General features: G+C 44.4%; 1 protein-coding gene across 2 annotated transcripts in view; it reads right to left on the minus strand.

Moving 5' to 3' along the window:
- Positions 1 to 1,116: 1,116 nt before the first annotated feature.
- Positions 1,117 to 14,023, minus strand: part of TRUB1 (TruB pseudouridine synthase family member 1) — a 37,595-nt gene continuing 24,688 nt past the window's right edge. The window contains exons 5-8 of one of the 2 annotated variants that reach the window (XM_064144322.1): positions 7,265 to 7,337; positions 4,160 to 4,299; positions 2,977 to 3,033; positions 1,117 to 1,642 (exon numbers count right to left, since the gene is read on the minus strand). In XM_064144322.1, coding sequence (XP_064000392.1) covers positions 1,428 to 1,642; positions 2,977 to 3,033; positions 4,160 to 4,299; positions 7,265 to 7,337 — 485 coding nt within the window. In that variant the 3' untranslated portion in view covers positions 1,117 to 1,427. The remainder of the gene's footprint in view (positions 1,643 to 2,976; positions 3,034 to 4,159; positions 4,300 to 7,264; positions 7,338 to 14,023) is intronic. The other variant, XM_064144323.1, reaches the window with a different exon arrangement.

A 14,023-nucleotide genomic window follows, 5' to 3' on the forward strand; every position in this document is an offset into this window, starting at 1 on the left:
TGCCCAGTTCCACACACTGATTAAACACCTCCAGCGATGGTGACTCCACCACTGCCCTCGGCAGACCATTCCAAAGTTTGAGAACTCTCTCTGTGAAGAAGTATTTCCTAGCATCCAGCCTGAACCTCCTCTGGTACAAGTTGGAAACATTTGTTCTACTCCTGCTGCTTGACACCACGGAGAAGAGGCTGCCCCCTCCTTGCTCCAACAGCCCCTCAGGTAGATGTAGAGAGCAGTGAGGTCTCCCCTCAGCCTCCTCTTCTTCAGACTGAACACCTCCAGCTCCCTCAGACACTCCTCACAGTTCAGGTGCTCCAGGCCCTTCACCAGCCTCATGCCCTTCTCTGAACACACTCCAGAACCTCAATGCCCTTCTTGTAGTGAGGGCCCCAGAATTGAACACAGAAGAACTGAACCCAAAGGGAAGTCCTTTGAGAACAGTCATTACAAAACTGGAGTTCCCTTTTAGCATTCTCAAACCAAAGCCTTTCAGCCATTTTGAAAATCCCAAGGGAAGCTGTGGTGAGAAATCAGTGCAATCAAATTCTCTTGGCTACGTGAACTGTGGAACAGGCCTTTACTGCCTTAGAGACCCAAAAGGGTTTCATTTTAATGTGGATCCCTTCCCTAGCTCATGCAGCTAGCCAGGACCACAATCAGCCAAAGCCTAGAAGCACATCAGACTTCTACCCAGTTCTTGGGAGACAGCAAAAGTAAATTCCCTAAGTCCTATGAAGGACATAACAACTAACTTAAAACTACATTATGGCTGGTCACCAACTGAGACATTGTACCAAAGCAAGACATGCACACCTGCAATGATGACTGCACTCTTCAGACCACATCAATTATCTGCAGGGACTGTTTAGACCTAAAACTATTCATGTGCACCAAATTTTCAGATTACATCTACATTTAATCTCTTTTGAATGATATTCCAATGAAAGAACACTCTGCATAGGAAAAAAACAGCAGTAAAATGGACATTTCCTGAAATGGCTTTCAAGAAAGCAAACATCCCACCACATTCTTGTATCCTTCAAGTTATGACAGTCTTGTCACCATGGTATTTTAGGGTTTGAATAGCAGCTATAAAGAAAAAAAGCAATTGTGGGGTTTTCTGGAGCATATTTGGCAAATATTAGTTTTTATTTTTATGGAGGAATTATAACAGCTGCATTGCACCCTGCAAGTTTATGAAGATATGACATCGATGCCAGGCAAAGGAAGCAAACAGAGCAGGAAACAGCAAGGGCTGGATATTTTCAATGCATGATCTAACCCCAGAAAACAGAAGAACCATTTTTCTTGCACTGCAGTTTGTCACCCTCCCAGCACAGACTTGTAAATTTACACAGGAGCCAAGACAATCCCAATCCAATCTTAAAATGTCTCAATCATTCAGTCTTTTTCCTTGACCCAACTTATCACTTATCTTCACAGCTCACAGCAGTTTCGCCAGGATGCTCTGTCTTTAATTTTTTATGAGCTGGCTCTCCTGAGAGAAGAGATGTGCAATGCTCTAAGGATCGTGCAATTTCATCAATTGTCCATTTGTCTTCATAAAGGGCATGCTCCTCTAGGGTAAATGGCCCTTGTTTGGTTCGGGTCAGCTCTTGCATCAAGGCACAGGTAGAGAGTTCTGCAGTTAAAGAGAAAAAAAAAGAGGATTTAAGGAAAGTGCATGGTCAAGTCTAACAATTTGCAACTCGCTTATTTTTACCTGTAGCCTTCTGCATTGTTCTGCCTCCAGAACCAAGCTCAGGAAGATTTATCACACATTTACATCTTCTTAAATTAGAGCCAAGGAATTCTTTTGATTTCAATAAATCTCCAGCGTAGTCAAGAGTTTAAAAGCTGACAGGAAGTTGGCAAAAGGTTTTCCACATTGAAACCAGAATGAAAATAATAACACAAGACATAAGCAGAACGTTCTGCATTCACAAGTGACTTGGAAGCCCATCTACTATTTCTCCACAGGCTCTGAAGCTTTAGCACTCCTTGCCTTTAAGAAGGATTTTTGACATTTTTACCCTGTGTCACCCACCAGAACTAAAGAAAAAAATAAAAATCAACAAATGCTGTGCTATGGTTACATAAAGAGCAGTAGGATAGAATAATCAGGAGCTACAGAACTTGACTGCAACCAGAAGTAACCTGTAAGCACACAGGTATACTAGAACGTGCCCTCCCATCCTCCCTGATGCAAGTTTTTTTACTGCATCTCATATTTTTGCAAAGAAACCTGCTGATGACATTTGTCATTCCTCAGTTTGGCACTGAAGGACTAAGCATAAGCCAGTATGCTCAGAAGGCAGTAAGAGGAAGAAAATCTTTTGACCAGCCTAAGCACAAATACCAACATTGAAATTCACAGGGTTGTCCCACATCATTTCCTTTCTTGATCTGCAAATGTATCATTAAAAAAAAATCATCTGAAATGGATTATCTTCTCCATCAGGCAGTTTGACAGACATAGAAAAAAAGACAAATAACCCTTTGGGAAAGCAAATCCATTCACAGTTCAGGTAAAGGAAAAAAAAAGCACTAGAATAATCATCACAAGTGTTAAAGTCTTTCCAGCAGATAAGGTTTATTATGTGCATGGTAATGTTCTGTGCAATCTGTTTTCCAAATGTGATGAGTAATGTTTAAAAAGACAGTATCCTCCTTCTGATCCTTAAACTCAGTTAACTTCAACACATGGCAAAGAAAAATCCCTACCTTGCCAGTGCTATTATTCCATTTTTATCCCCCCTTGCTCCCAAGGTCCCCTGGAAATTACTCAGCCTTCATTTCCCCATGCTCCCAAAGAAAATACTTTAGTATACAAACCCAAGTGCTAGCACTGCACTTCTGCAAAATAACATGATGGAGACACAAAAAAAAAAACCCAAGATTTTTTTTCCATAAACCATTTCTGATTTTCCATTTTCCATTCCTTAAAACTGCTGTGGGTTTTTTTTCCACACCTACCTTTGCCAATGTCACTGACCAGGCTCCTGACATAAAAGCCACCACTACATTCAACATCTGGAATGTCAATAGTGATATGGTAAATTGCCAGTGCAATGTGAAATCGACTTTACATAGATAGCATGCTTCCACATAAATGTGAAAAAGCACTAAGCAAATAACCCAGTGATAAAATATTTATAAGATGCACCATCAATTATTCATCCTGTAACATATGTGTGGGTGAGATTGCTAAGCTAGACAGGAGGGAAAGCAAATACAATGGCAACGGAACCAACTCACTGGAAATTACGTCCTTGCTGTGGTATGCTAACAAATGCCTCACTCCTATTCATTTTAAGGTTTCAGAAGGTTGTTTCCCATTCCTAATGATGAAAACAAGTTATTTCAAGTGTAGTCCAGATTGACTAGCAATGCTTTTAAGATACTGCACATAGGCAGCTCCAATAAAATGAGTAAAACTCACCTTTAACCCTCCCTGCTCTCCCAGTCCCTTCCCTTGAGAGACTGATGCACTGCTAGTCACTCAACCATAAAGTAAAGGCTGAAGTACCACAGCACTGAGTTCTGTCACTCACACCTGCTCATCACAGAACACCTGGTCCAGCTGAGGACTAAGGCTCAACTTGGAAGCTGATCAATGCAAGACATTATCTTGACCTCACAGTAGCATCAAACATTTACAACAGTCTTTCTGGTTTATTTATTAACCTGCTACTCAATGCACTACCCAAGTTTTGTCATGTATGACAGAAGGAAAGCTAAGATCCTGTCTCCTCAGCTGAGAAAAAGGCCTGACGAACTAATACTGGCCCTTGCTACACCCTAGGAGAGATTCCAGAAGGTCTGGGCATCTGGGTAAAAGCCTGGGCAAAGCCAAGCAAGCAGACCTGAGAAAGGAGGAATGAGCTGGTTGCTGCAAAATCATGGACAGATGCAAATAATCCCCTGACCAGCCTCTCAGAATTTTCCCTCACAGAAAGATTACATTTAAGCAGCTTAACTTAAACCCAAAATGCGGTGCTTTTACTGCAAAGCGAAAGCCTCTGCACACAGGCTCAAACCATAACAAGCAGCTGAGGGCAACAAAACCCATTTCACTCTTTTTTTTTCCCCATTATGAGTGTAAATAAGCACTAACAAACTGGGAACATCCCTCTGTGTAGTCATCTCTGGCCTTTACCCAGTGTGAACAGTGGTGGCTGGAACTGCTGGAGAGAGAGACTGTACACTTTGACTGGCCGAGCAGGCTTGGCTTCGACTGCTTCTCCTCTCTTCATCAGAGTTGATAGCCTTTCTCCATCCTTCTTCAAAGCTGAATAGCTGATCAGATAGAGCAGGAAAATGTGTGTCATACGGTTGTAAGAGAACAAGCTTCCCTCCTATAGATCTTGTTAATACTGTACTACAGCAGCAAGCATTTTACCCTTCTAATCCTCTTCAAATGCTAACAAAAACCACTCCAACAAAGCCAGCCAGAGAGTGCTTCTGAAATCTCTTGGACACAGAATCACCTCATTCACCAGCAGCTATGTAAACTGGAAAACAAGAGGTGGTCTTCTCCTTATCTCCTTCTGGATGGATTTAAAAGAGTTTCATCACTCAGTTTGTAGTTCACGAAAACAAAGGATTACTATAAAGGGGTAAGCTGCCCTGATGCAGCTTGAGACTGTCCCCTCATTCTGCTACTAACTGCCTGGGAGAAGAGACAAACCTCCATCTCCTTTCATGTAGTTGTAGTTAGCAATAAGGTCGCCTCTGAGCCTCTTCTCCAGGCTAAACAATCCCAGCTCCCTCAGCCTCTCCTCATACTAGCAGAGGGCAATCTGAAACAGGTCACATGAAGCAGAACACCTGAATCAGTGACCTCACAGTGCTCACAGTGGAAGCGGAGTCACCGACCCATTGCAAATCTGAGGGAAAGCAGTTCAGCTTAAATCACCATAAAAGCCATCTGCCACGAGCTAAGTGCTTGCACCCTGCCAGCTACTATGGCTCACCTGCCCAGAAGGAATTTGCTAAGCTAATCACTCATTCATACTCTTTAAGTTTGCAGAAAACTAATTCAAGGTGCTTCCACAGAGATGTCAGTAAGCATCTTCTTACCCCACAACTAAAATGAAGGACTTGGAGCATCGTTTTCTAGCTGGAGGACTGGGTAGAAGCCACCACAGCCTGCAAAGCTGCTTAGGACATTTACGATTAAAAAGCAGCCTCCCAGCTACCATTTGTGCTCAACATTCAAAGGGTCCAGTGCAGAGCCACAAAGATGATGAAGGGAACAGAACATGTCTCTTACAAGGAGAGCCTGAGAGAGCTGGGGCTATGCAGCTTGGAGGAGACTGAGGGGTGACCTCATCAATGCTTATAAATGTGTAAAGGGTGAGTGTCAGGAGGATGGAGCCAGGCTCTGCTCAGTGATGCCAATGACAGGACAAGGGGCAATGGGTGGAAGTTGAGGCAGAGGAAGTTGCATGGAAACAGTAGAGGGAATTTTTAACCTGTGAGGGTGACAGAACACTGGAACAGGCTGCCCAGGGCAGTTGTGGAGTTGTCGTGATAGGCCTGACAGGCCAAAAATGGGTTTATCCATGTCCTGGCTTGCCCAGGCATGTTTTTCTGCTCTCCCCCTTTCTGCTGTGGGAAGAAGAAACTGTGGGAAAGAGGACAGAGAACCTGAAGCCACTGAATTTAAGGACTCTGGCTTGTCCAGACACATCCCTCTGCTCCCCCTCCTTCTGTGCTGGGGAAAGCAACCACAGGAAAGGAAAACGAAAGCCCTGGCTTCACCTAATATGGCCAAGCTTGCAAAAGTGCCATTCGGTTTGGCTAATCTATGTCCAAAGGCCCATGAGTCTCAGGCTGTATTGATAAAAAGGGATGAGTAGGCAGCACAGAGTGCTGCTGCTGCTACCTCTCTGCATCCTGCCTGTAAACTCCACTGCCTCAAGTTTACCAGGAGCAGGCTCTAAATGCCTGCACACAATCAGCCTGCATAGCCAGCGTGATATTGTGCCATGACTGCACATCGCATCGCATCCTGCCTGCCCCTCTGCAGGGCTTCTGCTGGATGGGGATCAAGAGGAACCAGGTCAGAGACTATGCTATAGACTCCCAGCCTCCTGAGAAAAGAGCCTAGGAAGCTCCAAAGCCTCTAACGGCTTTGAGCCCACTGACAGCAACCCCTCCACGTGCTTTGGGTACTGTCTGATAATATTTTGAGAGTAAATACTTAAAGCCTCTTGTAATTCACTAATTGCCTTCTGCCATGAGCAGAAAGAAGCTTCCTGTGTCCATCTAGCGGGTAAGTGGTATCATTAACTGTGGGAAGCTTCCTCCCGCAGTGGAGCATGAAAGGTAAACATCAGACCCTGTGATGAGAAGTGTCCTTGGAGCCTTGAGGCTCCCAGGGGCCTGAGCCTGTGACTATGAGCAACCCACGCACAGCTGTCAGGGGGTGGAATCTGCCCGCCTCTGAGGTGGGCACGGCCCAGGGGGCTGACTCTGGCCACCCCCCCTGGGTGGGATCCTTAAGGTGTTTACTGTAAGTTAACCTATCTCTGCCTTACACTTAACCTGGAGCCAATCTGTACCCTCCACTTGTACCAATCTTGAACTAAGTCAGTTGTCTACACCCCCTTTGGGGGCTATAAAGGTCACTGCATCGCCCTAATAAATTGCACTGCTGCGCAGAAGCCACAGAGTCGACTCTCAGTGCCCCGATCTCTCGCCGCACCGGTCTCCGACCTCCAACAATTAACCACAAGCAGTATAATTAACCACAAGAATCTTCTCTTCCAGCACAATGTTTGCATTTGCCACTTTAAGAAATAAGTGCTCTTGTTTTGCCTGTGCCCTGTGTGTATACATTTCCAAACTGTGCGTTCTGAACCTTGTGAATCAGTTTTCTGCTGAGATTTAATGTTAATAAACTATGTTCGTAGTTATTAACAATCTTCACCTGGATATCAAAATTAATACAGATTATTAATTTTGCATTGGAGTTTCTCTCTCTGGAGATACTCAAGACCTGCCTGAATGTGTTCCTGTGTGATCTGGTATAGGTGATCCTGCTCTGCAGGGAGGTTGGACTGGATGATCTCTTGAGGCTCCTTCCAGCGTCTGACATTCTGTGATTCTGTGACATGACCTGCAGTTGCAAATGGCAAACTACCCTGCCCTGCCTCTATCCTCCTGCCAAAATGTGTCCTGAGAGAACTGACTTCCGTTGTCAAGTCCCATCAGCTGAGCACAACTGCCAAGAGCATCTGAGCATTGCAGAACTTACAGCGGAGGAACCTGCATTATGTCCCCTGTGAACTTCCGCAGCACGTTCTCAAGATCTCCTTTTGTTATCTGGTCTGTAGAAAGAAAACAGCAAGTACCTTAACACTGATTATTCACATAACAATAATGGCATCAAGCACCTTCTGCAAACAGATACAAAAGAGAGTTCCCTCTCCTCTCAATGTGGACTGGGTGAAGAACACCCAAAGAGATAAAAAACAGAATGTAGGTGGGAGGGTGAATTATCACGAGAAGAGTGGAACAAACTGTCCAAGGTGATTAAGACAGTCTGGTTGCTTTCAGAAGGGCAGAAGTCCCAATACACACAGTTTTCTTTGTGATTTCTCTCTCAGGACAGCAAATTCAACAAAAACTACACAATTTGTCCTAGTCTATTTTTTTGTAAAAGAACCAAAAAAGAATAAAATGCTCATCTAGCCTTGGCAACTTCTCTTTAAGAGTACCTAACTGCAAGGAAAAAAAAGAACAAATTATTAGAGAACAAAAGCTTTGTAGGTTGTGTTTTTTTCCAGCCAAGAAAAAGACTTCATCTGGAACAACACATCAAATGTCTGTATCACACAACTAACCTGCAAATGCACTGCAGGGTATTGATATGTATTAAGAAAGGCAATTTTACTGCAGGAATCCTGTAAAAGAAAGATAGTTGCTTTAGGCAATCTACTCTCATTCAAGACTACACATACAGATCTGTTCCACTTTTATTAGAAGGCTGTAACCTCAGTAGCTGATTGCACTGCTCCTTTGAAATATTACTCAACAGAGTATGACATTCATCCCTGATTTGTTTAAACTGTACAAACATAACATCTGTAATCACGATGCACTTCAGTGCATGTCTACTGTCTTGGACATGGCTAATCCTGTTTATCATAAGTTATACTCAATTAGCATTACCCTGCTAACTCAACATCCTGGAACATAAACCAACCAACTCTCCTTACTGAGCCTTCCTTACATTTTGGAACAGACTTTTACTTGCCAGCTTGACAAAACAGACGTACTCGATGCTGTAAGGAAAAAAGAAGAACTTCTTTCTATAGCAGCTTTGAAAGATGGCAAAGTGACATCTCACTTTGCAGCCTCAAGAGCAGATGCTGTCCCTAGGCCCCAGCAGCTGTCTCAAGAAGTGTCATTAACAGGAAGGTTGTGAGGCACAGAAGTCAGTCAGGGATGCTGAGTGACCAATGTCCATCAGCATACAGGGTGGGAATGAAATAAAGTTATACAGCAAGTCTGGATCTTCTGAAGAGCTTCTGACATGTTTACTTCAATTTTCTCTTTGTATTACTCTAGTTTAGCCACGTATCACAACAAAAGTACATAGTGGAGAATTAGGATGACCTAGTTCTGTGCTGATCCTGTCAGCCTTTTGGTGAACCCCAGGTTGCTTCAGGTTAGAATTTAGTATTTAAGATCTAAGCATCAGTGGCACTTGGGCTTCTCTTTGAATTTTCACTCCATGAACTGAATTTGTGGCTAAGGCATTTAATGCCACCCCTGAGTTCAGTTCCTGCTCTGATTTCATATTCCCCTGATTGAGAGGTTACATCTACAGCCCCTGAGGAAATCACACATGCTACAGGCAATCTCCATCTCCAGAAAAAAAAAGAATTCCCAGGTGAGGAATGATGCATTAAGGCATTCACAAACAAAGCTGTGTGGTGTGTTACCAAAGTAAATATTTACAGATGAGTTTGCTATGATCTAGAATAAAACACATTTATCTTTGTGGCACAAGCTGGCTAGTACTGTGTTCTGAAAACCTAAAGCCATGCTTTTGCCTTTTTCTTGGTTTTTTTTTTTTCTTAAGCATTTTTCAGCCTTTGTGTTGGACTATTTTGGATTCTTGCTGTTTCCTGGAACAACACACAAGCTGGTAGAGCTTTCACTCAGCTCTCAGGCATAAAGGAATGCTCTATTAATCTGATCCCAAACAAACAGTTTCACTATGTGTAAACTGTGTATTTGTGCCAGGCATCAGATTGGAGTCATGGCTCTTGCAGGGCACAAAGCCCACAGTGAAGAACCAGCTATTTCACAACTTTTCAGTTCCCACAGTCAGTCACAGCGCAGGGAGAGGGGAATGCAGTCCTGCTGGCCAGGAGAAACATCTGCTTTTAGACTCTAGACCACCAAGCCTCCCTCATCTGACTGTGGGCTTGGGTTTACTAGGTTACCATCTTGCCTAGTCAGCAAGTTTAGAGAAGTGTTTGGAGTCAAACATGAAACACACACATAAAGGCTAATTTGCATCAAGTCTCAACACTTCTCTCCATTTGACCTCCCTAGGTTGACAGATATTTCTGCAGGCATTATGTTTGCTCTTTTCCAGTCAGCAGGAACTTCACCAGTCTGCCATGACCTTTCAACTATGATGGACAGTGGTTTAGCAACTTCATCCACCAGTTCCCCCAGGACCCATGGGTGGATGCCATCAGGCCTCATGCACATTCAGATTCCTTGGGTGCTCACGAACAGGATCTTCAATTTTAGTGAGCAGATCTTCCTTCTCCTGGTCCTTACTTTTGCCCTCTGGGACTTGGACATTGTTGCTGGAGCCCCTGCCATTGAAGACTGAGGCAAAGTAGTCATTAAGCACCTCAGCCTTATCCACATCCTCTGTCACCAGCTCTCCATTTCCCTTCTGGAAGGGTCCCACATTCTCTCTAGTCCTCCTTTTCTCACTAATATACCTGAAGATGTTCTTCTTGTTCCCCTTATGTTCTTAGCCAGATTTAATTCTAGCTGTGCTTTAGCTTTCCTAACCTGAGCTCTGCTGCACCAACAATTTCTTTGTATTCATCCCAGGTTATCTGTCCTTGCTTCCACTCCCTGTTGGCTTTTTTCTTGTATCTAATTATGTCCAGAAACTCTCTATTCATCCATGCAGGCCTCCTGGCATCCCTACCTGCCTTCCTCTTTTTTGGGATGCATTGCTCCTGGGCCTGGAGGAGGTGATCCTTGAACACTGACCAGCTTTCCTGGGCACCCCTTCCTTCCAGAGCTTTTTCCCATGGCACCCTGCCAAGGAGGTCCCTAAAGAGGTTGAAATCTGCTCGTCTGAAGTCCAGTGCAGCAGGTTTACTGTGCACCCTCCTTGATGCCTTGAGGATCTTAAACTCTACCCTTTCACAGAGCTTCTCCTATTTGTTTATAAAGGGCCTCATCTGTTTCACTTTCCTGATCAGGAGGTCTGCAGCAGACTCCCACTATGATGTCACTTTCCCCTGCTTTCCCTTTAACCTTTACCACAGAGCACAAGTGTTTGTTAGAAGCTGGATTTACAACTGCAGCTCTTTGCCCTTTCAGGGAGGTGCACAGCAGCTGCTACTCTGTTTCACAATGATTCCAATGAGGACTGTCAAGATTTGTCCCAGGAGATGACTGCATCCAGACCCCAAGAGTTACAACTGACTTAGAGCAAAATGGCTGTACCTGTTCTGCAAGTACAGAGTTTAGAATACATGCAATTCCACACTGTTTTCCACATTCCTTCCTAAGCCCTTAGGCTGGCAGTGGAGTTATGTGATATTTGCAGAGGCAATTTGTCTTCCAATGGACAAGTCTCTCAGCACCTCACAGCACCCAGAACTTAGTTCTCTAATGCTTCCAAAAACATGGAAAATAACCTTATTAGCTTCCTGTATGATGAAGTTTAAGAACAGTTTTGCTTCAGAACAGGTAATTGGAGACAGAACAAGGGGGAATGGCCTCAAGCTGAGACTGGGGAGATTTAGATTGGACATTAAGGAAGTCTTTCACAGAGACAGTAGTCAGGCACTGGAATGATCTGCCCAGGGAGGTGGTGGAGTCACCACCCCTGGATATGTTTAAGGGTGGTTTGGATGTGGTGCTCAGGGATATGATTTAATGTGAATCTTGCAGAATAGGGTAATAGGTTGGATTTGGTGATCCTGAGGAGCTTTTCCAACCTGGGTGTTTCTGTGATTCTGTGAGGAGGCTGCTGAGAGGAGACTTCATTGCTCTCTACAACTACCTGAAGGGCTGTTGGAGCAAGGAGGGGGCAGCCTCTTTCCCCTGGTGTCAAGCAACAGGACTAGAAGAAATGTGTCCAAGCTGAATGCTGGGAAATATTTCTTCAATATTCTAAAAGAAGTTAAAGTTACCACAACAAAAGCTGCCCATTTGTGCCACAACCTCAGGAAGCCTTCACTGAAGGGTGATACTGCCCTGTGCTTGTTAACAACCTGCACCGAAACAGAACGCAAGAACCACCCATGACAGCCCAACAGAACTACAGAAGACCTTACCTCAATCTGCCCAGCTGTGCTAGTGTAAGGCTAAGTGGAATATTTTAATGAGGCTGTGAAAAGAAAACAACGGTGATATCTACTTCACTCATAGGCTTGCTGAGATGTATAAAAGCAAGAACACAAACATATATAAGACAGTGTGTGTCTCTGTCTGTCAGAGCCTGTGTTTCTCTTGGGCTTGGATCTGTGTAACCCAACTAATCTTTCTGCTTCTAACCCCTCTGATGATCCCCACAGCTCGCCTTGCACATAAGGCAGACTCTGGGATAAGGTTAAGGAGTGGAAAGAAGGTGGAAGGATGGTTAGGAGACCCACCTGGGGACTCTGATTTCTGGGAGGGGCATTGTCTTTCTGTATTACTTTTAACTTGTATATTTCTGTATAGAGCTGTACACATTTGTAATATATTATAAATACCTGCTTGTATATTGTGCTAAGCTGTGACTATAAAGCTTCATCCCTTAACTTCCAGCTGTTTGAGTCTAGTCTGGGTGAATTCATAAGAGGGGGGTGGGGGAGTAACTATCACACCAGCATAAATGATTTGCAAACAGACAAGCAGAACACCAAAAGTATTACTTGTTCCAAATCCCTCCAGTTATTCTATCAAATATATGTTTCAGCATGAACAGTAGAGACCTGCAAAAAGTCCTCAGGAACTTAGTTCTCCATGTGTGGATATAAGCTGTAGTCAGTTGGGAGGAAGCGGGTTTCAGAATGCACATTCCTGTGCATAGCTACAAACATTAGAAAAGGGCTACAAACATTAACATGCTCAAGGAGACATCAGAGAAACACTGAATGCTACTTGCTTCCCAATTCAGCAGCCCATAGCCTGGGAGCAATATGAAATGTAATTTCATCTGCAAATGCAAACCCATTGTCTGATGAGAAACAAAAAAAGCTATGAGATGTTCAGGAGGGAGGAGAGAGCTCCTTAAACCCAAGGAGCTCTCTTCAGTACATCCTTTCACTGCAACTACGTAAAACACACCACCAGTTTGCTTCCTGAACTTCTGTCTAGGGACACAAAGGACTAAAATGTAACCCTTTCTTATAGTTCATATGGCAGACAGCTTTCTGCAAGCACTTTCCTCTTGTAGTCCAGTGAAGCTGTTCAAGAAGAGTTTCATAGGTAATGCAAGCTGGTTCAGTGCACTTTCTCTGCACATGCAGTTTCTGGTCATATTTCTTGACATCTCTCTCTGTCCCAGCCTGGGTTTTGTGGCTGATAATGGCAAGAGTAAACCCTTCTCATGTGGGCTTTTAAACCCTGCCTGCCTCTGGTGGAGGGGAAAGGTGGAATGGTTGGGTAGGGGATGTCCCTCTGAATGACATGGCCTTTGCAGTGGCTTCCTTCATAACCCTAGTCTACGGCTTGCATTTTAAAGTGCTTTGGCTGTGCATGGAATGTTCTGCAAGAAGGGCAAGTGAGTGAAGCCTGCTGGCCCTGTCAGCTGCCAGTCAGTGACAGGACTGCAGGAGTCCAGCTCAGCATCTCTTAAGTGGTGGGCAGCTACAAGCCACCTTATAAGGGTTGGTTTGGATCCTGGGAAACACAGCAGATCTCTGTAGGAATTCCGAGAAATGGGAAAGCAGTTGAACTGGGATTGTTTATATGGGGAGTGGGGACTCCCAAGAAGGACATCGAGGTGCTGGGATGGGTCCAGATAAGGGCAACAAGGGTGGGGAAGGGTCTGGAGAACAGGAATGGGGAGGGGCAGCTGAGGGACCCGGGGTGTTCAGCCTGGAGAAAAGGAGGCTGAGGGATGACGCCATTGCTGTCTGCAGCTCCCTGAAAGGGGGTTGGTGTGAGGTGGAACTTGGTCTCTCCTCCCTAGTAACAAGTGACAGGACAAGAGGAATGGCCCCAAGTTGCACCAAGCGAAGGTTTAGGTTGGACATTAGAAGAAAAGACTGGATGAGGCATTTAGTGCCATGGTCTAGGTGACTGGATAGGGTTAGGTGCTAGGTTGGACTGGATGATCTTGGAGGTCTCTTCCAACCCGGTTGATTCTATGAATCATTCTGCATGCTGCTGGTCATTCAGGATTTATGTTCCCTAAGCAGATGCTCTGCTTCTCCCAGGATCCTTGTAGGTGTCAAAGGAAAGCTGAAATTCAGATCAAATGCCTGGTTTGTCTGTTCTTGGAGTACCAGTTAGTGTTAGGGATTAGAGATGAGGGACCACCCAGATAATCCTGCAGAAAACCAAGCTGCTTTGGAGAAGACACTGGAAAAGATGAGAAATAGCTACTTTGTTACGAGAGGAAGAAAGAAGGAAACACAAACTGCGTAGGTAGCACAGAGAAAGAGGAGTATGCATCTTGTCTGCTTGTTCTGAAAAACTCAAATCTGACTGATTTGCAGCTGACACCAATTTCAGAAGTGTTTGTTTCAGCCATCAGTTTCAGCAAGTGGGAACTCTGTCCAGCACCAAAAAACTGCTGTGTCCCAGCAAC

The sequence above is a fragment of the Pogoniulus pusillus genome, chromosome 6 (genome assembly GCF_015220805.1).
Source record: "Pogoniulus pusillus isolate bPogPus1 chromosome 6, bPogPus1.pri, whole genome shotgun sequence".
NCBI lineage: Eukaryota > Metazoa > Chordata > Aves > Piciformes > Lybiidae > Pogoniulus > Pogoniulus pusillus.